The sequence below is a fragment of the Oncorhynchus masou genome, chromosome 27, assembly GCF_036934945.1.
Source record: "Oncorhynchus masou masou isolate Uvic2021 chromosome 27, UVic_Omas_1.1, whole genome shotgun sequence".
In the NCBI taxonomy this organism is placed as follows: Eukaryota; Metazoa; Chordata; class Actinopteri; order Salmoniformes; family Salmonidae; genus Oncorhynchus; species Oncorhynchus masou.
The window spans coordinates 30,656,278-30,682,843 of record NC_088238.1 but is presented as its reverse complement, the minus strand read 5'-3'; the positions used below and the strand labels follow the sequence as shown (position 1 = coordinate 30,682,843).

At 44.4% G+C, this 26,566-nt stretch overlaps 1 protein-coding gene across 1 annotated transcript; it reads left to right on the top strand.

Moving 5' to 3' along the window:
• Positions 1–1,131: 1,131 nt before the first annotated feature.
• Positions 1,132–19,290, top strand: LOC135515983 (nicotinamide phosphoribosyltransferase). The gene is made up of 11 exons (XM_064939897.1): positions 1,132–1,279; positions 4,816–4,972; positions 7,290–7,393; positions 9,076–9,204; positions 11,461–11,619; positions 13,314–13,450; positions 14,155–14,380; positions 14,885–15,004; positions 15,093–15,233; positions 17,228–17,362; positions 17,535–19,290. The coding sequence occupies exons 1-11, from the start codon at positions 1,226–1,228 to the stop codon at positions 17,646–17,648; spliced, it is 1,476 nt and encodes a 491-aa protein (XP_064795969.1). The 5' UTR covers positions 1,132–1,225; the 3' UTR covers positions 17,649–19,290.
• Positions 19,291–26,566: the final 7,276 nt, after the last annotated feature.

Here is a 26,566-nt window from a genome sequence, read left to right as displayed (position 1 = left end):
TGGGTTTGTGAAATAATAGCGCTCTCTTCTGGTTATGGTGGTTATCATTTCACCAACGTTTTAATGATTCCAGCAAAGACGGATGCAATTTCGAACAGGCCCATGGACTTCTATTGAAACAGAAACAAATTAAGGAGTGGGATGCATAGACTGTAAAAAAAATAGTGCGATGTCTCGCTTCCTTTTCCGTCTCTGATTTCAGAGATGTTACAACAATAATGGTGGCTCCTGAGAAAAAATGTATTTCACAAATAATTAATTTTTCAGCGGTCTCATATTTGTATCTATACATTTTTATATGCAGTCATTTACATCTTAATTGTCATGGTATCTGCATTCTGCAAAAAATATATATTTTCAGTTACATATTTGCTAATTCCAATCATTTTCGCTCAATATATTGCAGTTCAAGGGTTGCTATAGGCCGCTGATCCTAGATCAGTCCTTTCGATTAAGAATTTGGGCATTGGTGGAAAGTACTTTAAAGTACTACTTAAGTAGTTTTTTGGGGTATCTGTACTTTACTTTATTATTTATATTTTTGACAACTTTTACTTGTACTCTTACTCCACTACATTCCTAAAGATAATATTGTACTTTTTATTCCATTCATTTTCCCTGACAACAGAAAGTACTCGTTACATTTTGAATGTTTAGCAGGACAGGAAAATAGTTAAATTTACGCACTTATCAAGAGAACACTTGGTCATCCCTACTGCCGCTGTACTGACGGACTCACTAAACACAAATTAATATTTTGTAAATAATGTGTGCCCCTGGCAATCCGTACATTTTAAAAACAAAAAAATGGTGCCTCTGCTTTGCCTAATATATATTTTTTCAATTGCATTAACTTTTGATACTTAAGTATATTTAAAACCAAATACTTTTAGACTTTTACTCAATTAGTATTTTACTGGTTGACTTTCACTTTTACTTGAGTAACTTTCTGTTAAGGTATCTTTACTTTCACTCAAGTATGACTTGTGCGTACTTTTTTTCACCACTGAATTTTAGCAAACCATAAGTCTGCTTTGTGGCCTTGCCCACCCTACACTACGTCATCGTCCGCGCTTGTGTGACGCGAGGCCCGCCTCCCTACCGTCCGCGTTATGCCCGCCCCCTCCGTCTCTTTACGGTCTCTTCCCCAGCGACTGAGCTAGGTTGAGTCCCCGGCACGGAGTAATAATACTGACACCCGCGACTGACTGAAACCAAGGGGAAGATGGAGCACAGAGACCCTCATTTCAACATATTGTTAGCTACGGATTCTTATAAGGTGAGTGGGCGACACCGGTATGTTAGTGCGATTTGTCTGCGTAGTCGTAGGTTCAGTGTGCGTGTAATTCTATCAGCCAAGGTGGTTGCATCCTCCAAGGCCATCACGCGTGCCTTGGTGGCTGTCTGTGTCAGATCGTTAGGCCAAATGGGGAGGAGAGAGGGGCAGGTAGAAAAGGTAGTACCAAATTTAGCCTATTTTCATCCTGGATAAATGACGGAAATGCCACCAGCGAATCTCCGAAGATGCTCACCTTTGCGCAGCTAGCTGCGCTTGCAAGGCAGACAGCTAATGAATGAGCAGAGGATATATTGGCGAAATATGTGTTGCGAATGGGAACGCTATAGCAGCTAATTGAAAAGGCGGTAGCTAGCGCAGGCAAGTATTGAATGGAGCGGGTGATTTTTTTTAACCAAAACGTGGGAAGGCTAGCTTTTGCAAGAGACGTAGCTAACAGGCCAGCGTCTATTGTGCTACTATCCATTTCCTTACTTTATAAAAAGCAATGGCAGATCCTGAAACAAAATCGAAACTTTGGTAAGCCTTTGGATACGCTCCAGGTCTTAGTGCAATCCTTTTTTGACTGTCGATGTTGTCAAAGACGGAGGTGGGATGAGTGCATTCACTGCAATACATGAGAGATGCATGCTCTACGATTCGGTCTGTTTTTGACTGGGTTTTACATGTTATTTTATTTGAATGAAAAAATCAGCTGTCTGCTAGGTAGGTAGGTATAGGTACAGATTGGTACACTTATATACCCTGCAAGCAAAATTATATAGATATGACTGACTGCTTTTGTCAATGACAATACTACGAGAAATGTATTAATTTCTTTGTGGCCCCGTGTCCTGTCATCCAAACTGTCATATCAGCTGAATCTCTCACTCACAGGTCACAACACAATATTGCGTAGTCTTATTTTATACAATTGTGGCACCACACTATTATATAAACATAGTGGAACTGCTATGTTTCCTCTTTACCAGAGGGACAAAAATAAAGGCTGCACAAAGCACATTAATCCTATTATATTTGATGAGCCAGTGTCAACTGTCAATCATTCTCCCTCCTGGTCAGTGCTGTGATGATGCTGTTTTCTGGACTGGTGTGTGTGTGTCAGGGGGCATAACACACGTCAGTCCTTTTGGGCTCAGTGCTATACAGTGACTGGTAGGCATATGGAACTATAGGGCCTGTTAGGATATAGAGAGAGCGGGTGGGAGACTAAAGGCAGGGCGCTGGCTACTGTGACTTATACAGCGTAACATGATGGAGGCTAATAAAGGGGTAATAAAGTAGGCCCTAAAGTCCCGAACCACTGTCCTAAAACCAAGGAGGAATATTGGATCGTCAGAATGTTCTGTCTTTGCCATGCAAAGCTTATGCAAACTGTTGTTTCACAACCTCCGGTCTGGTAAACCCCCCCCCCCCCCAAATTGAGATTTGTGAACAGAATGGAGTCAAACTGCTCTGAACATTAGCTTTAATCTTGGTCAATTGTGCTTCACGGAAATATTTTATTTAGTCTTTCTCTCTGCTGTCTGTGGCCCTAAATTCAGAATTTAGAATAACATATCCCGTTGATTATTGTTGTCGTGTGTGTGTGTGCATTTAGACTGATCTGGTTGGCTCCATCAGTCCATCCATCTGTCAGAGCGGAGGTCATGGTGGACTGATTCCCAGACCAGCACTGATCTATGTAGGCACAGTTCTAGGATCGGCTAACCCATTGGGGGGGGGGGGGGTCATTGGTTCGGTTACCGGTTAGTTCATGAGATCTTGTGGGGGTGCTAGTGAAGGATGGGACAGCATTGGTTAATAACCTCGGCCGAGTGACCTGTTGCGTAGGTTATGTCATTGTATGTGTAAGGCCAGTGCAGCCCAGAGGAAGGACGGGGCGAGGGTCAGAAGTAACACAGTTTTACAGTTGACTGAATTCCCGGAAAGTGAGAGAGAGATGGACGTATGTGTGAGTGCCCAGAGGCAAGGATACGGGACTGTGCCAGACAGATATTGCCGCTGTAGAGAGGCCAGTGTAATTATATGTACATAGAGGTCGTGGCTAATCAATAAAAGCATCGGCTGCAGATTTGCTCATTACTCTGTTTGCGTTATTTACTGTTCCATCTGCTCCACAGCCTGTCTCTGTCCCTCACTTTTTTTTTTTAAACCGTCCCCAATGTGCCCATCCTCTCTTTCTGTTCCACTTCTCTACACATACCTGGGTGTCCCAGGTGCACCTAGAGAGAGTGAGCTGGGGGGGCGGGGGGGATGACATAGCAGAAAGCACTTGGTATCCCTCCAAATGACACGAATGCACTACATTTCACCAGAGCCAACCTGTGACCAGTAGTGGATCATTTGAGATACAGATTTTCGTTAGTACTTCCTCTAGCCTAACTCTGTAAGGAGTTGACTTGATCATGAATACATCATATCAGTCCATCACTTCAGTAATATCTAGTCGGCTCAGTAGGCTTCGAGCCCTAGACACCTCTGTGTGGGTGTGGAACAGAAACAGGCAGCGGATTGCATTCGAAATGACTAATGAAGATCACGTTAGTAAATTGTCAGGTGACAACACTTTGAGGGCTTTGGGAGGAGGTGTTCCTATAATTGGATAGCGGATGGGAGCAATCATCCCTGTATCTGTCCAGTGTCCATCTGTCCTGTGTGGTACAGGCGGACAGACAGAGGGACCAGGCCTGGTCACGCAGTCTTGTCATGGTCCAGCAGGCTGATATCTAGCACCTTAGAGTGGAGTGCGAGAACTTCCACTCAGTAAAGGGACACATTTCGGAGTGTTTATGTGGGAACAAACGGCAGCATAACCTTTCTTATGTCTCCGTGGCGTTCGAGGTATGAGGAAAAAACAGCCAATTGCTTTCTCTGTGCGAACCTGTGCCACAACAACTTCCTGTTGCTGCATAGGAAAAGCCTGTGACGCTGCGACCAGCAACCTCCGGTTGTGAAAATTATAGTAAAACACTGCCAAGAGAATGTCATATCTATATCACTTCTAGGAAGGATACCCGAGGGCCATTAGCTATACAATCGGAAGCTGTGACATTTTATCCTGTAGTTAGGCTATTTAAACTGTTATTAAAGATGCACGGTCAAACCCCTGTATAATTTCAGCCAGTCATTTTGAAAGTGGTGCTCGCTCACAAGCCGTAAGTGGTCCCCGGAAAATGCGTACCACGTCACAGAAGTTGCAGATGCTGCGTGTGCGCCACGTCGTTGCGCTCGCTCTCTATCTCCGCTGTGTCCGCTGAGCCGTTGGGCCCGCCCTGCAGCAACGCTGGGCAGGCCTTTTCTTAGCAGAAGTTAATTGGCTAGAACTGGAATTGCTAGGCTGGCGCACGTGGGGGGAAATGTCACACATGGGCACATCCAGCCCAAAGCGGGAGGTTTAAAAAAAAATAAAAAAAATACTATTCACCAAAGTACCTTTCAATCTCTTTTAACTGTCACTTTATAGCCTGAAGTTGTGATGTGTTTTATCCATGTTGTCTCCTCCATCTTGGATCCAGGTGACACACTACAAGCAGTACCCTCCCAACACCAGTAAAGTGTACTCCTACTTCGAGTGCCGTGAGAAGAGAGCTGACCCGACCAAGAACAGAAAAGTCAAGTATGAGACAACAGTCTTCTACGGCCTGCAGTACATCACCAACAAATACTTAAAAGGTAAGGATTGTATTGATGTCCTCATAATGCAAAATATGACATCCAAGCCTATATACATATCTCCTGTATGAGTTAACATTCTCTACCAGGCCTTGCTACTAGTCTGCAGAGTTGGAGTGAACTGAGTGACCCTTCCTGTCTCTGCCAGCAGGAGAATCACTGTCATGTGATCAAGGCTAGCATATAATTGAATAGGTGCTCAGGTGAATTCTACAGCATTGACTGGCAGCATCGGAGGATCTGTAGCATGTAGACTGAGCAGGGGAGAATCTCAGTTGCATTTCCTTGATTCCTCGCGTCCTCTCTCCACGCCTCCTCAAAACCCGTTGAATGAGAAGTTCAGAGGGCCCTCCTCAGGATCACCTTCCAATACTTTGAAAAGCAATCCTTCCTTTCTGCCTCACTTGGAATTTATGATAGATCAGTCCTCTCGCTTTCAAGATCTGACCTGAAGTGTGTGTGTGTTTGTCTGAATTTTCCTGTATTCTCCTTCTGGAAACTTCTGGTCCTCACAAGGATAGTAAAACCAAACACACAGACAAGAAAAAAAATGCTATTTTTGGCTAGGTTACGGTTACAATTAAGGTTAGGTTTGAAGTTAAGTTTCGGATAAGGGTTAGGGAAAATAGGATTTTGAATGGGAATCAATTGTTTGGTCCCTACAAGGATTCAATGAGCTCTAAAAGTATTGGGATAGTGACGCATTTGTTGTTGTGTTGGCTCTGTACTCCGGTACTTTGGATTTGAAATGATACAATGAAATTACAGCACTGTTTGTATACAGTCCTCCCATTTTAGGGGACCAAAGGTATTGGGACAAATTCACTTATGTGTATTAAAGTAGTCAAAAGTTTATTATTTGGTCCCATATTTCTAGCACGCAATGATTACATCACGCTTGTGTCTTTACAACCTTGTTGGATGCATTTGCTGTTTGTTTTGGTTGTGTTTCAGATAATGTTGTGGCCAATAGAAATGAATGGTATATACTGTATTGTGTCATTTACAATAAATGTGGCTCCAAAATGACACTACATTATTTACCGTTAATTTCTATTGGGCACAAAATCTGAAACGCAACCAAAACAAACAACAAATGGATCCAAGGTTGTAGAGTCGCAAGCTTGATGTCATCATTGTGTGCTAGGGATATGGGACCAAATACTCATCTTTTGATTACTTTTATACGATGGAATTTGAGAAGGATTCGGGGAAAGAGGATGCAAGGAATCAAGGAAATGCCATTGAGATTCTCCCCAGGATCACGTTCCAATACGGTTTAAAGGAATCCTTTCTTTTGATCGATCGAACGTCAGTTGTTAGGATTTCACTATCCAGTAATGTCCGGTCAGGGTTTACTCCACGGTAGGAAGTAGGGAAAGAGGCCGTCTTTTATTTTCACTGTATTTGAACAGGGGCTAGACGACAGCTCCTCCTCTGGCCATCAGTTATTGTAAAGGGAGCTGAGAGGTTTAGCTAGATGTTGTACCTTGGGCAGCCTTGGCCTAGACGCTGATCTAAGGTCAGTTTCTCACTCCATACCCTAATGGTGCCTGCCCGAAGGTTAACGTTTTGTAGAAGGTTAAGCTGATCCTAGATCTGTTGTTTTGTTCTTCCGCACAGCATTAGAGAATGGAGCTCAAAGTGATTTCACGGCGAAGCAGGGAGAGGTGCTGTAGAGAGCTTCAGGACTAGCGTGGACTGGAGACAAAGGAACATCTGCTCTTTGAGCCCCAGCAACACAAAGGGCAGCTGCAACTTGGGGCTACTAGCATTGATTCACTACAATGATACAGAGTTCTACTCGCAAGAAGTAACCTTGGAATAACATTTTCTAAACTTTAAGTTTTTATTTGTATTCAAATAACCTTTTGAAAATACCAGCCTTATTACTTTATTGCAACAAGAGGTCATATCGTGTGTGTGTGTGTGTGTGTGTGTGTGTGACATGGTGTGTGAGTGACATGGTGTGTGAGTGACATGGTGTGTGAGTGACATGGTGTGTGTGTGACATGGTGTGTGTGTGACAAGGGCTGTGAGGTATGTGTTTTTGCGTGCGTGTAGCTGTATACATTGTGTGTGTGTCCATAGCCTGTAGCATGATGTCCTGCAGCAGGACAAAGCCGCTCTGTAAGAGGGAGAGAGAAGCTCCTAATTTAATAGCACGTGGATGGACTAGAGTTTGGGATTCCAATGCTTCTCTGTTGCTTCCACCCCCCTTCTCTCACTCTTTTGCTCTCACAAACTGTCATATCTCTCTCTTTATCCTATACACCACTTGTTCACTGATGCTTCAACCATTTGAACCTCCCTCCAGGGAAAGTGGTGACTCCAGAGAAGATCCAGGAAGCGAAGGAGGTGTACAGGGAACACTTCCAAGATGACGTCTTCAATGAGAAGGGCTGGAACTACATACTGGAGGTACACATTCACGTTTGTTTTTACTACAGTGAGCACCAAAATAATTGGCACAGGTTCGCCTCTCTACTCCAGCACTTTGGATTTTAAATTATACAATGACTCTGAGATTAAAGTGCCGTCTATCAGCTTTAATTTGAGGCTATTTTCAGTCATATCGGGTGGACCGTTTAGAAATTGCATCACTTTTTGTTCATAGTCCCCCTATTTTAGGGGACAAAAAGTATTGGGACAAATTCACTTATGTGTATTAAAGTAGTCAAAAGTTTAGTATTTGGTCCCATATTTCTAGCACGCAATGATGACATCAAGCTTGTGACTCTACAACCTTGGTGGATGCATTTGCTGTTTGTTTTGGTTGTGTTTCTGATTTATTTATTTTGCTCATTAGAAATGAATATAATGTAAATAATGTATTGTAATGTAAATAATGCATTGTGTCATTTTGGAGCCACTTTTATTGTAAATAAGAATAGAATGTGTTTCTAAACACTTCTACATTAATGTGGATGTTACCATGGTTACCGCATCATTATTCACGATTCATTCAGGACTATCCGTAATCATGGTAGCATCCACATTAATGTAGAAGTGTTTAGAAACATATAATATTCTTATTTACAATAAGTGACTCCAAAATGACACAATACATTATTTACCATTCATTTCTATTGGGCCCAAAATGATCTGAAACACAACCAAAACAAACAGGTGACTCAAGCTTTGAGTCACAAGCTTGATGTAGTCATTGCATGCTAGGAATATGGGACCGAATACAACATTTTGACTACTTTAATACAATTGTTTAGGGGGACTATGTACAAAAAGGGATGTGAATTCATTGTATCAAATCCAAAGTGCCAAAGCTACAAAAATGTGTCACTCTCCCAATACTTTTGGAGCTCATCCCTAACCCTTAACCCTTACATCTAACCCTAATTTATTTTTAATTTAACTAGGCAAGTCAGTTAAGAACACATTCTTATTTACAATGACGGCCTACCGGGGGAACAGTGGGTTAACTGCCTTGTTCAGGGGCAGAACGACAGATGTTTACCTCGTCAACTCGGGGATTCGATCCAGCAACCTTTTGGTTACTGGCCCAATGCTCTAACCACTAGGCTACCTGCCGCCCCAAACCCCAACCTCGCATAAAATAGCCTTTTTACGTGTGTTTTTTTTTTTATGTCTGAATTTTCCTTGTTTTACTATCCTTGTGAGGACTTCTGGTCTCCACGAGGATAGTAAAAGCACACACCCACAAACAGATTTCAGATCAGATCTTCACAGCGAGAGGACTGAGGGAGAGGCCATAGAGATCATATTAGATGTTTCTCTGAACTCTGACATCACTACCTAATGGTAGACCTTGTACCCAATTAGGCTTACACCATGTGTGCAAGGCTTCCCTATGAGTACCAGATGTTGAAAATATGTATTTTTGGTGGAAAATACATCTTTCAATCAATTTTGCTCACTGGGTTGCTAGTGTTGATCAGGGTCATTTTAATTTGATTAGGGTCCTATCACCATTTTTTTTTTCCCATATAGAATTTTAAGATACTTGAAACATACTATTATTTTACTAATATGATAAAGAAAATGGATCAGACCGTGGGCTTTAGGGTGAATGTTGTGTGTTAACTACAATGGCTGGTGTGTGTGTGTGTGTGTATATATTGCAGAAGTATGACGGCCACCTACCCATAGAGATCAAGGCGGTGCCGGAGGGAAGTGTGATCCCACGGGGTAACGTCCTCTTCACCGTGGAGAGCACCGACCCAGAATGCTACTGGCTCACCAACTGGGTGGAGGTGAGTGTCAGTGGGGGGCAGCAGGTAGGTTAGGTCTCTCCATCAATGTGACTGGATTGGGGCCTTCCTGTCTGTTCCAAATGAATCCTTAGAGTCAGTGTGGCTGTCTGAGATTGTGCCTGATCTAAAAATAAATTGTAATGTTTATTTAACTTCACTCCTCACTGACCAAGGCCCTGCCCCTAGAGCACACCACACAACATTGCCACAGTGACTTTGCACTTTTTAAAATTCACATGATGAGAGCCATCAGTCTCTCTATCTGTAAACCTCTTCCTCACGTATCCTGCCTCTGTCTGTCTAGCCTCGAGTGTTACTAGTTAGCTTCTCTGACTAGGATGGTTTCTATGGGTTCTGCATCACAAATGGGCACCCTATTCCCTATATAGAGCACTTCTTTGACCAGAACCCTGAGAATAGACTCGCTGGTCTGACACCGTCACGTGAGCATATTAACACTGGTCACCAACCGGTCGATCGCCTAACATTTCTGTAGAAAAGCCAACGATAAAGCCCTTGCGCTCTGTTGGTGGTGGGTGCACTTGATTCAGAAGGGCTAGTAAAGTGTTCCCATTTTGAACTATTTAATTTGTCTGAAGAGAGAGCTAAATCAAGTGCGCCTACTGCACATTTCATACGCTTTAAAACCATGTCCAGAGAGAGAGACTCTCAAAGAATACAGCAAAGAGATACTGTTTTTATGAGTAAGTTCATGTTTTAAGTTTTTATTCAACAATTTTACAAAACATTTGACGCTCTTCTCCTTGCTTCCACACACGCTACAACCAGCAATGCAGCTGCAATGAATGAGTAGCCAAGTATATCGATAGGCCTGTGTTTTTATTATTGGCAGCTCATCATGTCTATTTTAATATCATGGAACGCTATTTCACTAACTCTGGTCATAAGAACAACATTGGGTTTGTGCTTGAATAATGCGGTGCGATTAGAGTTTCGCCATCAGGTGGAAGACGGTGTCCCCTTTCACTGGTCAGTCTCACCGGAGGGAGGGAGTTCAGGGGAGTAGAGACCGCGAGAGGTGGAACCTCTGCTGCTTCCTCCCGCCACTGAAACTGACCATCTGATGCAGGTACCATCAGTCCAGTAAAATAAAAAAGCAAATTATTTAAATTTATGCTCAGCTGTGCTTCGTAAGTTAATAGTGCACAGATGTACGTTTTTTTTTTTTAAAGTCATGTTTTTGTTGTTTTTCTGAGCGGTAGATCTCGGCTTTTTGACTCAAAGGTTGGTGACTGCTTTATTCAACAGTATATTATGGTTTGGCTCTGGAAGTGTGTGGCTCTGTTATCCCCGTCCACACTACGGTGCTCAATGGCGCCCTCCTCAGTCTCCATCTGGCATTACTGCTGTAGATCACCACAGCGTCAGCGTCAATGCATACAACCTGTCATATAGTAGGCCTGTATGACTTCAGTTCCTTAAAGATAATTCATTTGTTTCTAGATTTTTATGATCATTTTCACATATTGAGTTGAAGTTGTTGGAGCTGTGACTGGCAACATCTTGTGGTAGCGTGTGAACTCTGGTAACTCTGCAAGGTGTTTCTGACCATGTGGACCGCACACATGACCCTGCACACACACACACACGCATACACACACTCTCACGTACATGCACACTACACAGCTCTTAGAGGGAGAAATATGACTAAACACACACTCGGACATGGCGTGATAATATTGACTCGCCCGTTCAACGATGACTGGACTGAGACAAAGACCCAGGCATCTCTAGCTGCCAGCGGGCCACGGCTAAGTAACTCTGTCCTGGGCTTGCCATGTGAGGAATCCTCCCATCGAACCCTGTGTTGACATGACCTCTCCCTGTCCCTTTGCCAGGGAATGTGGATGTAGCCCCCCAAACAGCCCACTTCCCCTTCCACATAGCAGTATAAAGGGTCTGTCAAGAGGGTTGGTTTTGGGTTCATGTTCCAGCTCACTACACTGTGATGGGGTGACTGGAGGGTGTGGATGGGGCTGTGGTGGGATCAGAGGGATATTTTGGGTTCATGGACAGGCACACTACAGTTCAAGAAAGATTGAGGAGAGAGGGAGTGAGATCAGAAATGAATGAGAGGCAGGGAGAGAGATGGATGGAGGGATCAGAGAGGGAGGTAAGATTGATGGAGAGAGACGCCTCGAAAGCACAGAAAGTTGTGCTTCGAGAGCTCCAGACTTGGGCCCATTCTAGCATGGCAATCTACTAACCCCCTTCCCTCTTCCTCCTCCCCTCCAGACCATCCTTGTCCAGGTCTGGTACCCTATCACCGTGGCGACCAACTCCAGGGAGCAGAAGAAGATTCTGGCCAAGTACCTGCTGGAGACCTCTGGCAACCTGGACAAGCTGGAGTACAAGCTGCACGACTTCGGCTACAGGGGAGTTTCCTCACAAGAGGTAGAGGAAGTGTGTGTGTGTGGGTGGAGGGAGGAAGGGAGGGAGGGTTATATCCAGTGCATTCGTGAAGTATTCCGACCCCTTGACTTTTTCCACATTCTGTTACGTTACAGACTTGTTCTAAAATCTACACACAATACCCCATAACGACAAAGCGAAAACAGGTTTTCAGAAATGTTTACAAACTAAAAAAAACAGATACCTTATTTACATTAGTATTCAGACCCTTTGCTATGAGACTCTCAATTGAGCTCAGGTGCATCCTGTTTCCATTGATCATCCATGAGATGTTTCTACAACTTGATTGGAGTCCAACTGTGGTAAATTCAATTGATTGGACATGATTTTGAAAGGCACACACCTGTCTATATAAGGCCCCACAGTTGACAGTGCATGTCAGAGCAAAAACCAAGCCATGAGGTCGAAAGAATTGTCTGTAATACTCCGAGACAGGATTGTGTTGAGGCACAGATCTGGGGAAGGATACCAAAACATTTCTGCAGTATTGAAAGTCCCCAAGAACACATTCTTCTTAAATGGAATACATTTGGAACCACCAAGACTCTTCCTAGAGCTGGCCGCCTGGCCAAACTGAGTTATCGGGGGAGAAGGGCCTTGCTCAGGGAGTTGACCAAGAACTCGATGGTCACTCTGACAGAGCTCCAGAGTTCATCTGGGGAAATGGGAAAACCTTCCAGAAGGACAACCTTCTCTGCAGCACTCCACCAATCAGGCCTTTATGGTAGCGTGGCCAGAAGGAAGCCACTCCTCAGTAAAAGGCACATGACCGCCCGCTTGGAGTTTGCCAAAGGGCTCCTAAAGGACTCTCAGACCATGAGAAACAAGATTCACTGGTCTGATGAAACCAAGATTGAACGATTTGGCCTGAATGCCAAGAATCCCGTCTGGAGGAAACCTGGTAAAGCATGGTACTGGTAAAGCATGTCGGGATTTTTTTTCAGTGGCAGGGAGTCTAGTCAGGATCGAGGGAAAGATGAACGCAGCAAAGTACAGCGAGATCCTTGATGAAAACTTGCTCCAGAGCACTCAGGACCTCAGACTTGGGCTAAGGTGTACCTTTCAACAGGACGACGACCCTAGGCACACAGCCAAGACAATGCAGGAGTGGCTTCGGGACAAGTCTCTGAATGTCCTTGAGTGACCCAGCCAGAGCCCAGACTTGAACCCGATCAAACATCTTTGGAGAGACCTGAAAATAGCTGTGCAGCGATGCTCCCCATCCAACCTGACAGAGCTTGAGAGGATCTGCAGAGAAGAATGGTAGAAACTCCCCAAATCCAGGTGTGCCAAGCTTGTAGCAACATACCCAAGAAGACTCAAGGCTGTAATCTCTGCCAAAGGTGCTTCAACGAAGTACTGAGTAAATGGTCTGAATAATTATGTAAATGTGATATTTCTGTTTTTTTAAACCTGTTTTTGCTTTGTCATTATGGGTTATTTTGTGTAGATTGAGTTGAAAATTATACCAATTTGTAAGTCGCTCTGGATAAGAGCGTCTGCTAAATGACTTAAATGTAAATGTATATATATATATATATATTTATTTATTTATTTATTGATAAGGCTGTAATGTAACAAAGTGGGAAAAGTCAAGGGGTCTGAATACTTTCTGAATGCACTGTAGGTGTGTGTGTGTGTGACATTTGACTCACCGTCTCTCTCCCCCATTTCAGACGGCAGGTATCGGAGCCTCTGCCCACCTGGTGAACTTTAAGGGCACAGACACGGTGGCAGGCATCGGCGTGATTAAGAAGTACTACGGCACCAAAGACCCTGTGCCTGGCTTCTCTGTGCCCGCCGCGGAGCACAGGTAAAAACGTCAGGACACACAGTGGCTTCACAGTTAACACACTAACATCTCTTTCTTGGTCCCAGGTAGCAAGCAGGAGGGGATGGCTTTGATATCCAAATATCAATTGCTATGCTTGTATAGGCCATTGATAACAGTACACACACACAGGAGATGTACAGTACATCTCTAGCTGAGTTGGCAGTACCACCTCTCCACTGCACCATCCATTTGCCCCGTTGGTTTCTGGGAGTTCGGTTCCAGAGGCCCTGGACTGGTCACTGTGGTTACGGAATCACGACGGTCCGTTTTAGTTTCATCTTCCAGAGACACAGTCACATTCCTCTCCATATGATACACACAGTACTCTACCATCCCCTTCACTCTCTGGGTTCTCCAAGGTGGTAGATAGCAATGCATTTAGAGATACGCCCCTCATTTCTTTGCTAATAGATTTGATAGCATTAAATAAAGATCAAATTGTAAGTGAGGCAAGTGTAATGCACAGCTCGATTCAGAAAGAAACTAACAGGACATAGCTAGCTAGCTACAGTTCACTGTTGTTGACATGAGCTCCTGGAAGTCCAGTTTCTGCAACGTGTTGATAAGGATGCCCTCTAGTGGTGGTACTGCAGCTCCATGTGGAAGAGTTCATAGGGAGAGGGATGTGTTTAGCTGTCTTCAGTAAATCTGATAACGTTTGTATTCTCCCTCTTTCTCTCCAGCACCATCACGGCGTGGGGGAAGGACCACGAGCGAGATGCCTTTGAGCACATCGTGAGGCAGTTCCCCAACGTGCCCGTGTCTATTGTCAGTGACAGCTATGACATCTACAACGCCTGTGAGAAGATCTGGGGAGAAGACCTGAGGAGCCTCATTGAGTCGCGCAGTGCTGACGCCCCACTGGTGGTCCGCCCCGACTCAGGAAACCCCCTCGATACCGTGCTGAAGGTAACACTATGCCTAGCTCGACCCTAAGTCGACCCCCTTAAGCCCCTCGTCGTCCGCCCGACTTGGGGAAGCCTGTGGGTATAACGTACTGAAGGTAGGTCCCAATCAGGTCCTCTGAGAAAGTACTAACGCAATACTGAATATTATTGGGCAGATCCTAAATTGAGAAAGATGCACACGAATTCAACGTCCATGGAAATCTGCCATTTGATATAACTAAAATAATAATCCCACATGCCGTTTAGCAGACACATTTATAGTTATGCACGACGAGGTTTTATGTACAGGCTTCCCCAGGAATCCAACCCACTATCCTTGCGTTGCGAGTTCCATGCGCTACCAACTGAGCTACGTGATCTGGGTGATATTTTGAGTTATGGCCGGGCTTCTGTAGTTGAGATTGATCCGTATGGAAGCCCTCTCAGTCGATGCTGTATGTGCCTCACGTACAGATTTTTAGCGTTCTTGTTTAAAAAAAAAGAAACACGTGCTTCCTCCACTCAGGTGCTTGAGATCCTGGGGAAGAAGTTTATCCCTACGGAGAACTCCAAAGGCTACAGAGTTCTGCCGCCCTATATCAGAGTTATACAGGGGGACGGAGTGGACATCAACACCCTGCAAGAGGTACACGCACACACACACACACACATGGACACACAGACACACACACACACACAGTCAGTATTAACAGTGCATGTGTCTGTGTGTGTAGATCGTGGAGGGGATGAAGCAGCATCGGTGGAGCATTGAGAACATTGCCTTTGGCTCTGGAGGGGCTCTGCTGCAGAAACTGACCAGGGATCTGCTCAACTGCTCCTTTAAATGCAGCTACGTGGTCACCAACGGCCTGGGGGTGAGCAGAGCATTACACGCATGCACACACACCATCACACACATGGATACTGTATACTATATTACAGTGGGGTCTTAAATTATTGACACTTCTGATAAAGATTACCAGAAATGACTGTAAAATCAATCATTCAAATACTGAGCTAAATTGTATGCTAGAAAAATAGGGAAATTTATTTTATGCTAATACAATTGCTCAGAGAAAGATCTTGTTTAACTAGTAATAGTTTTTTTTCTCAAAGGTAGGGGTCAAAATGATTGACACCCTGTTTTCAATACCTCACCTTGCGAGAATAGCGGCACTGAGAACACATTGGGGGGGGGATCTTAGACCATTCCTCTATACAGAACATTAGTGTGTTGAAAATCCCAAATTGTTTGCATAGTCAATTTACACACAGCTCTGACACACACATTTATCCCACCAGACATGCCACCAGGGGTCTTTTCATAGTCCTCAAATCCAGAACAAATTCAAGAAAACATACAGTATTATATAGAGCCCTTATTGCATGGAACTTCCTTCCATCTCATATTGCTCAAATTAACAGCAGACCTGGTTTCCAAAAACAGATAAAGCAACACCTTGCGGCACAACGCCTCTCCCCTATTGGACCTAGAGAGTTTGTGTTTATGCATTGATATGTAGGCTACGTGTGACTTTTTAAAAATGTATGTCGTTCTGTCCTTGAGCTGTTCTTGTCTAATGATGTTCTGTATGTCATTGTGTATTATGTTTCATGTTTTGTGTTGGACCCCAGGAAGAGTAGCTGCTGCTTTTGCAACAGCTAATGAGGATCCTAATAAAACACCAAATCCTTCCAGATCTTTTATCCTTCGTCTGCGCTTATGGACGACCCCATTTCAATTGAAACCACAGGTTTTCAATGGGTCCTGAGACTGAGATGGCCATTGCAAAATCTTGATTAACAATTCCTTTGAGGGTTTTGTTGTGCGCTTGGGGTTATTGTTTTGCTGGAAGAGCCACTTGCTGCCAAGTTTCACCCACCTGGCAGAGGCAACCAGGTTTTTGGCAAAACATCCTAGTAGTTCATGATGCCGTTGACCTTTTTAACAAGGGCCCCAGGACCAGTGGAAGCAATATAGCCCTGTAACATTAGAGATCCACCACCATATTTTACAATGGGGTTTCTTTTCTGCTCATGCGTTCTCATTTCAACACCAAACCCACCACTGGTGTGCGTGACCAAAGCACCAGGTAAAATCCACATGGCAATGCAGTTTAGCAGACTTCAGGCGTTTTACATTTGTTGGATGAAAATAATCCGTCAGGGGGATGCACATCCTGCTAAAAGTGCAAGCAGGTATTTGTTTACTGTAATTCAGTTAATTGTTCCATTTTAATTCAGGCTTTTGTTCGTTTAGACCATACGCAGGTCATTTACATTTTCAACCTGTGCGGCTGGTAAAAGTTCTGAGTATACCCGACAAAATAAATGAATGCTAATTCTGCAGCCTGGAGCCTATTCGATTCTGGGAGGTGTTTATTTCAGTTTCAATTCAACTATTTGATTATCGAAACAATATTGAATATATGTCAGCTATAGGCTTTCATTGGGTAAGAAGGCTAATTAGAATATATATATATATATTTTTTTTTCCCGAAGCGATATCAGTTGACAATGTGCCGCATCACATTGTGAAAATAATAAGATATCGTTCTTAATTCATTGCATAGTTTCCTTTTTTTATCCAAATGCGGAATAGACTTGCAGACAAATCAATTAATACAGGAACGGGGAACAGCCGAATGGCCTATACTACTCATAAAAACAATGAAATACATTATTATATGTCCCGTTGCGGAGGAAAATCTGTCCTGGTGACGGGTATCGGTTGGGGCTCGGAATTGACGTGGCTGGCGAGGGCGGGTGCATCTCCAAAACAAACTGGCCCGTGCAGAACTCTTAACACAGACACACATCCTACCTCCACTGGAAGGAGAAGTGTAACTGTTTTAATATTTGGTGTCAGGTGAATGTGTTCAAGGACCCGGTGGCGGACCCGAACAAAAGGTCAAAGAAAGGTCGTCTGTCTCTGCACCGGACAGCGAGCGGGGACTTTGTCACTCTGGAGGAGGGCAAGGGAGACCTGGAGGAGTACGGCGTGGTGAGTTGAGTCCACATGTCATACTCCCACATCAATGCATTCCAATAGCCTTTGTGAATAAATGTTGTTTTAGTTATTGGGGGTTGTCAAATGTGACCCTTTTTTTTTGAGGTTAGTCAATTAGACACTTCACTGACGGTCATTTGTTCTTTTCCCTCTCGTCTCCCTCCAGGACCTGTTACACACAGTGTTTCAGAATGGGAAGATTGTCAAGACGTACACGTTCGATGACGTCAGAGACAATGCCAAGATAACGGACAGTGACCTCAAGGAGCTCCTCCACTGAGGGGCCACTGACCCTTGAACCCCTGACCTCCATCACCCCACCGGAGGCGGCACACTGCTAATGACGCCCCCCTTCCCTCAAACCCCACCCTCCCAGAAGCACTGTCCTCCACTGGAGAGGAGACACACACACACACACACACGTCCAATCCTACACCTGAGTGAAGGCCAAGGGATAGAGAGAGTAGTGAGGGAGGGAGAGCAAGTGGAGTGAGTGAAACAAGTAAGTGATAAAGATTAAGGGAGTTGAGTGAGATAAATGAGAGCGAAAGAGAGATGGAGATAGAAGGAACACATTCACACTGACTATACCCTGTGTTGTGTGTACAGAGCTGTTTAAAGTCATTCATAATCTACTTAGTTAGCGTTGTCTTTTAGTGATGGATGGAAGGTTATCGTGGTATATAAATCATTTAAACTGCGGTTACGTTACAGTGTTTATATGACCAAGTGTCGCTATACATTGATCACAGGAAATGAGATATTGCTTCTACTGTGTTCATGAAAGTTCCCGAACTTTGTGTGGTTCTAGAACTGAGAGGTATATGTTTAATGTTCCTGAGTGGATGTTTATATGTGTGTGTGTACTGACAGTTTCTTCCTTTTTAAAGGAACGTTGTAATTCCTTTATGCAAATGAATTTGCTGAACACATACTCTACCTTTTTAAGTTGTTGGCCTTTTTTATTTAGTTTTTTTATTGTTAAATACGTTTTCCCCTGGGTCTTTAGGAGACACTACCCACACATGAGCAAGTCGCCATATAGAAGCCAGCTAATCATGTTGCTAAAACACTGTCTACAGAACTGCACGACTCTGTATGAAATGGCACCCTATTCCCTTTACCAGTCAAAAGTATTGCACTGAATAGGGTGCCATTTTGGACCCACACACAGAGTCAAATCTCTCTATTTGTGGCACCTTTTGTTTGTGTAAAAGTGCAAGTATTTGTTCCACATACATTTTTTCTTTGCTTTGGAGAACAGTAAGGCATTTGTCGCTGATATTGAATTATGGGGAAAATTTCCGTAGAGCTTGATTTGACTATTTTGATACCATTGTGGTTGGTTCTTACCTCCAGAAATCATTGATTTTTTTATGACAAAGGTAAATATTGGCAGATTATTTGCAGTAAATCTTCATATTTACAAGGATGTGGCCAAACTGTCTTCTCACGTGTATATAACAACTGCATAATACAGTGAGAGGGCAGGGTAGGGAGAAATAGGGATATAATTATAATTTTTTTGTCTAATTCCCATTTTCTACCAATACAGAATCTTCCACACTGCTTGTTTGTTGTATGACAGGTGTTATGTCAGCTTTTAGCAAATGTTTGTTTGTGTGTAGAATAGTGTTAAGTTCTGGTAACTTTCCCAGAAACCCCGATTTTGAAAATTCCGGGAATCAGGAAGGAATACACTCGGAATCCAGAATCCTCCAACCAAGATTTCATGATGACCGGAATTTTACAATCCTGGTGTAGTCTTGTATGAATGCTGTTTAGAAAATAATACTTGTGAATTCTATTTTTGTTTTGTTATATGTTGGTTGTCCCAAATTGTTTCCCAAAACTGAACATATCTGATATTTTAAACTAACATCTGTTGCAATGTCTACATATTAAAAACACCATCCTGTCAATTTGAAATGTTTGATTTAATGATTTAAATTGTTGTTTTTTGTTTAGTTTACCCCCTTTTTCTCCCCAATTTCGTGATATCCAATTTCGATCTTGTCTCATCGCTGCATCTCCCCAACGAGTTCGGGAAACACCGCTCAACTAACAACCCGAAGTCACAAGGAGTCGCTAGAGCGCAATTGGCCAAGTAAAGCCCTCCCCTAACCTGGGCCCATTGTGCGCCTTCCTGTGGGACTCCCGCTTGTGACAGCCTGGGATCGAACCCGGGTCTGCAGTGACACCTCACTACAGACCACTGTACCACTCGGGAGGCCCTTGATTTAAGATTTTGTTATACGAGGGAATCTATTCCCTTCTCTAGCTGCTTTCCGATCAGTATAATATGGTTACCTCAATGCACTAGCATTTAATTAAATAATATTGATATCACATGTTGGACAATTAAATAATTACAACTTATGTGTGAATCTTTGGATAAAAAATGAATTGATTGTGTTCTGTTCTCTATTTATTGGCGGGGATCCTCATGATTGAGTTCCGTAGACATATATGAATTCATATATGTTTGTCATTGATAAAGTCAGTCATCTGCACCAATATTTTCCTCTTGAGTAGTACTGTACATACTGTACAATTCAGTGGAGGCTCCTCGGAGTAAGGTGAGGACCATTCTCCGTGAATTTCAGAATGTTTTTAATTGTAAAACATTTAAAAAGTGATCCTTTTTAGAATAGACTATACAAAATATAACCAGGCAACAGGGTAGCCGAGTGGTTAGAGCGTTGGACTAGTAACCAGAAGGTTGCAAGTTCAAACCCCTGAGCTGACAAGGTACAAATCTGTCGTTCTGCCCCTGAACAGGCAGTTAACCCACTGTTCCTAGGCCTTCATTGAAAATAAGAATTTGTTCTTAACTGACTTGCCTACTTAAATAAAGGTAAAATAAAAAAATGTCACCAAATAACTGATTAAAACACTATTTTGCAAAGAAGGTCTTTAGTAACCTCAACAGCACTGTAGGGTAGCACCATGGTGTAGGGTAGCACCATGGTGTAGCCGGAGGACCGCTAGCTTCCATCTTCCTGTGATGGACATTTTTATATTGTGAAAAGACAACCTTGAAAATGTTCATCTTGTCTTAGTGTCATAAATAATCCTTGGTTCCTGCCTGTGCTTGGTAAAGATATGAGGGGGGTGACACAATCTCCTCCTTAGGACCATCTGGCAGAATGCCCAGAATATGTTTTTTAAGTTAGGATAGGAGACTGCCAGACATGCCGGAACCAACCCTATGACCTATGCCTATGTAACATGTCTATATCTAGTATAAAAGGGATAACAGGACTGCCCTAAAGAAGAGTGCTATATATCGACATGTGTACTTGATGCATTGAGTTGATTGGAACTTCTCCAGCACGCTGATAATAATGATTCCTTTATGATTGACTTTGAGTGTCCCTGTGTAGAATTTCTACAGCTATTTGGTGTCACAAAAAGGATGAGGGTGTTATGTACATGAGTGAAGACCCAAAAGCGGTTTTAACAGAAAACAGAGTTCTTTAATGAAAAAACAGGAATGGCATAAATCCTCTTCCAACGTTGTCAATGGAACAAAAGAACGTTAGTATAATGCAGGATGCACCTGCCAGGCAGACTCCGACAGGATAGGACAAGGTGGAAGCAAACGAGACGACAGCTTGCTTCTGGCATGAAAAACACAAACGAGAATCAGACACTGAAAGTAGCAGGAACAGAGAGAGAAATAGAGACCTAATCAGAGGGGGAAGAGAGAACAGGTGAGAAAGAGTGAATGAGCTAGTTAGGGGAGATGTAGAACAGCTGAAGAATGAGAGACAGAGAAGGTAACCTAAAAAGACCAGCAGAGAGAGACAGAGTGAAGAGAAAGGACAGGAACAGACATAACAAGACATGACAGTACCCCCACTCACCGAGCGCCTCCTGGCGCACTCGAGGAGGAAACCTGGCGGCAACGGAGGAAATCATCGATCAGCGAACGGTCCAGCACGTCCCGAGAGGGAACCCAACTCCTCTCCTCAGGACCGTACCCCTCCCAATCCACTAGGTACTGATGACCACGGCCCCGAGGGCGCATGTCCAAAATCTTACGAACCCTGTAGATGGGTGCGCCCTCGACAAGGATGGGGGGGGGGACGAGCGGGACGCGAAGAACGGGCTTAACACAGGAGACATGGAAGACCGGGTGAACGCGACGAAGATAGCGCGGGAGAAGAAGTCGCACTGCGACAGGATTAATGACCTGAGAAATACGGAACGGACCAATGAACCGCGGGGCCAACTTTGTCTTAAGGGGAAGGTTCTGAGTGGAGAGCCATACTCTCTGACCGCAACAATATCTAGGACTCTTGGTCCTACGCTTATTAGCGGCCCTCACAGTCTGCGCCCTATTACGGCAAAGTGCCGACCTGACCCCCTTCCAGGTGCGCTCGCAACGCTGGACAAAAGCCTGAGCGGAGGGACGCAGGACTCGGCGAGCTGAGATGAGAACAGCGGAGGCTGGTACCCGAGGCTACTCTGAAAAGGAGATAGACCGGTAGCAGACGAGGGAAGCGAGTTGTGGGCGTACTCTGCCCAGGGGAGCTGTTCTGACCAAGACGCAGGGTTACGAAAAGAAAGACTGCGTAAAATGCGACCAACAGTCTGATTGGCCCGTTCGGCTTGACCGTTAGACTGGGGATGAAAGCCGGACGAGAGACTGACGGAAGCCCCAATCAAACGGCAAAACTCCCTCCAAAATTGAGACGTTTGCGGACCTCTGTCGGAAACGACGTCAGACGGAAGGCCATGAATTGAAAACAATAATGATCTGAGCCGTCTCCTTAGCAGAAGGGAGCTTAGCGAGAGGAATGAAATGAGCCGCCTTAGAGAATCTATCGACAACCGTAAGAATAACTGTCTTCCCCGCTGATGAAGGCAGTCCGGTGATAAAATCTAAAGCGATGTGAGACCACGGTCGAGAGGGAATGGGAAGCGGTCTGAGACGGCCGGCAGGAGGAGAGTTCCCAGATTTAGTCTGCGCGCAGACCGAACAAGCGGCGACAAATACGCGCGTCACGTTCCCGAGTGGGCCACCAGAAACGCTGGCGAATGGAAGCGCGTACCCGAACGCCGGGGTGGCCGGCTAACTTGGCAGAGTGGGCCCACTGAAGAACGGCCGGACGAGTAGGAACGGGAACGAACAGAAGGTTCCTAGGACAAGCTCGCGGCGACGGAGTGTGAGCGAGTGCTTGCTTTACCTGCCTCTCAATTCCCCAGACAGTCAACCCGACAACACGCCCCTCAGGGAGAATCCCCTCGGGGTCGGTGGAGACCTCAGAAGAACTGAAGAGACGAGATAAAGCATCAGGCTTGGTGTTTTTTGAGCCCGGACTATAAGAAATAACAAATCGAAACGAGCGAAAAACAGAGCCCAACGAGCCTGACGCGCATTAAGTCGTTTGGCTGAACGGATGTACTCAAGGTTCCTATGGTCAGTCCAAACGACAAAGGAACGGTCGCCCCCTCCAACCACTGTCGCCATTCGCCTAGGGCTAAGCGGATGGCGAGCAGGATTACCAACATCATAGTTACGTTCTGACGGCGATAAGCGATGAGAGAAAAACGCGCAAGGATGGACCTTGCCGTCAGAAGAGCGCTGAGAAAGAATGGCTCCCACGCCCACCTCTGACGCGTCAACCTCAACAACAAACTGACTAGAGATGTCAGGTGTAACAAGAATAGGTGCGGATGTAAAACGATTCTTAAGAAGATCAAAAGCTCCCTGGGCGGAAACGGACCACTTAAAGCACGTCTTAACAGAAGTAAGGGCTGTGAGGGGAGCTGCCACCTGACCGAAATTACGGATGCGATAGAAATTAGCGAAGCCCAGAAAGCGCTGCAGCTCGACGCGTGACTTAGGAACGGGCCAATCAATGACAGCCTGGACCTTAGCGGGATCCATCTTAATGCCCTCAGCGGAAATAACGGAACCGAGAAAAGGGACAGAGGCGGCATGAAAAGTGCACTTCTCAGCCTTCACATAAAGACAGTTCTCCAAAAGGCGCTTCGCACGTGCTGAACATGAATCGAGAGAGACGGTGAAAAAAATCAGGATATCGTCCATGTAAACGAAAACAAAAATGTTCAGCATGTCTCTCAGGACGTCGTTAACTAGTGCCTGAAAGACAGCTGGAGCGTTAACTAGGCCGAAAGGAAGAACCCGGTATTCAAAGTGCCCTAACGGAGTGTTAAACGCCGTCTTCCACTCGTCCCCCTCCCTGATGCGCACGAGATGGTAGGCGTTACGAAGGTATTTGGTGAAAAACCTGGCTCCCTGCAGGATCTCGAAGGCTGAAGACATAAGAGGAAGCGGATAACGATTCTTAACTGTTATGTCATTCAGCCCTCGATAATCCACGCATGGGCGCAGGGACCCGTCCTTCTTCTGAACAAAAAAAAAACCCCGCTCCGGCGGGAGAGGAGGAGGAGACTATGGTACCGGCGTCGAGCGAAACCGACAAATAATCCTCGAGAGCCTTACGTTCGGGAGCCGACAGAGAGTATAATCTACCCCGGGGGAGTAGTTCCCGGAAGGAGATCAATACTACAGTCATACGACCGGTGTGGAGGGAGAGAAGTGGCCTTGGAACGACTGAACACCGTACTCCTCCGGCACCCCTGTCAAATCGTCATACTCCTCCGGCAGGCTCCTCCTGTGAAGAAGAGACAGAGGAAACAGGAGGGATAGCAGACATTAAACAGGTCACATGACAAGAAACATTCCAGGATAGGATAGTATTACTAGACTAATTAATAGAAGGGTTATGGCGCACTAGCCAGGGATGACCCAAAACAACAGGTGTAAAATGAACGAAAAATTAAAAAAGAAACTATGATTACCAGAGACAGTGAGGGTTAAAGGCAGCGTCTCACGCTGAATCTTGGGGAGAGAACTACCATCTAAAGCGAACAAGGCCGTGGGCTCCCCTAACTGTCTGAGAGGAATGTCATGTTCCCGAGCCCAGGTCTGGTCCATAAAACAGCCCTCCGCCCCAGAGTCTATCAAGGCACTGCAGGAAGCAGATGAACCGGGCCAGCGGAGATGGACCGGAAGGTAGTGCGTGATCCAGAAGGAGAGGCCGGGTGTAGTTGCGCTCACCAGTAGCCCTCCCCTTACTGATGAGCTCTGGCTTTTACTGGACATGAGGTGACAAAATTTTGGCAGTGATGCGGAATGGTGGCAAGTGTCAATGGGAGACGGGAGCCGATCAAAAAGGATGACTGGAAGGACCTAATCTGGGAAGGATCTCATCCTTAAGAGTGAATGAGGAGACCCTCAAGAAAACGAAGCGGAGCTTCCCAGTGGGCAGGAAGCTCAGAGGGTGGCAGTGACAGGTGGCAGTGATGTAAAATCAAAGACCAGCTATTAAGGAGTCCAGACTGGAAGGAACCTCCCGGGAGAGGATCTCATCCTTAACCTGAAGAGAAAGGACAGCAAAGCCGGCTCGTTCCAGACTATAACAAGTGCGAAACTCAATGAATAATCCGTTATGGATCGATTCCCCTGACATAGGGAAAAGGGCCCTGGGTCCCCAAAAACAGAACGGTCAAAAACCCGTATCATCTCCTCCTTAAAGTCCATTTTATGAAGAGTGAGGGAAATTCTGGAGTAAGTGTTGGGCAGAACACCACATCACACTGACCAAAAGAGGACGAGACCCCCAGACCAGACCCTTACTGTGAGCTGCCCAGGAGGAGACACATCACCCACAAACAAACAAGGGACACGGCAACTGATTACAGTCAGTCAATTTTAAATGAATTTGTTTAAAAATCTAAAAGAATAAAAACAAATTAAACTCAACAAAAATGGAGGAGGGTAGTCCTGAGTCAAGTAATAGCACGATGTGAATGGGAAAGTTGTGAGTGTGGAGTTACTGAGTGAATGTGTGAAAGTGCATGTTATTCTATTTGTATGTGGCAAGACTATGGAGTCTATAGAGGCTATATCATTTGACTATATAAACTATTGATACTATGGATGCTGTAGGGACTATAGATGCTATAGGGACTATGGATGCTCAGGGACTATAGATGCTATAGGGACTATGGATGCCCAGGGACTATAGCTACTGTAGAGACTATGGCGACTATAGAGGAACCATGGCAGTGATACATATGACAGAATAAGGCTAGAGCTAGTCTTAGAGAGAAGACTAGACCAAGGGCAAGTAACGGTATCATGCCCCTCTAACAGCTGTCTGTAGGCATTTATAAAAGAAGTGTCTACCTGGTCTGCAGCCACTGATAATAATAGCACAAGGTGCTATTCTATATGTATAATGAAGATACATATGGTGAATAGGAAGTAACTACAGGAGAATCGTTGAAGATGCACATGGGGTAATAAGGGAAATGACTGAGTGTGTTTGGGATTAGTACTAAGTGGATGTGAAAGTTGTGTGATTGTGAGATATGACATATTAAGCTGATTGAAATTTGGATAATAAAATATAGACATTTGGATATTAAGCTGATTGAAATTTGGATAATAAGCTGATTTGAAATTTGATAAGCAATTTTAGCTAATTTTAGCTATTACGTAGAGCAGGGCTGCCCAACCCTCTTCCTGGAGATCTACCGTCCTGTGGGTTTTCAGTAAAACCCTAATATAACAAACCTGATTCTACTAATTAGCTGCTCAACAAGACCTTAACTAGCAGAATCAGATTTGGGTTGGACTGAAAACCTACAGGACAGTAGATCTCCAGGAAGAGGGTTGGGCAGCCCTGAAGTAGAGTGTGAATGAGAACTGTCAGGGGACTAGCTCCAGTGAGTAAGATGACTGAAAGGATACCCCAACCAGTTCTGTGTGAGCTGAGTTTTTAGATCTATAACGTTATCTGTGGGTTCTGTCTACCACCTCTCATTGTCTGGGACTACTAATAATAGCACAAGTATTATTGTTGTTTTATATGTATAGAGAACCATTGAAGATACATATGGTGTATAGGATGCACACTGAGTGGTGTGTATGTAAATACCTAAGTATAGTTATATAGGGAAAAGTGAATGGAAAGATATGAAAGAAGATAGGACTATTTCTGAATATGCTGTTAAATAGAACACTAGAGTGAATATTTAAACCCCTGAATGAATAGAACACTGGTGTAGAGGAGGATTTTGTGATGTAACACACATGCATAATGGGTTACGAGAGCTAAAGTAAGATAATATTGAGTATAATGGTTTACTTAGAGA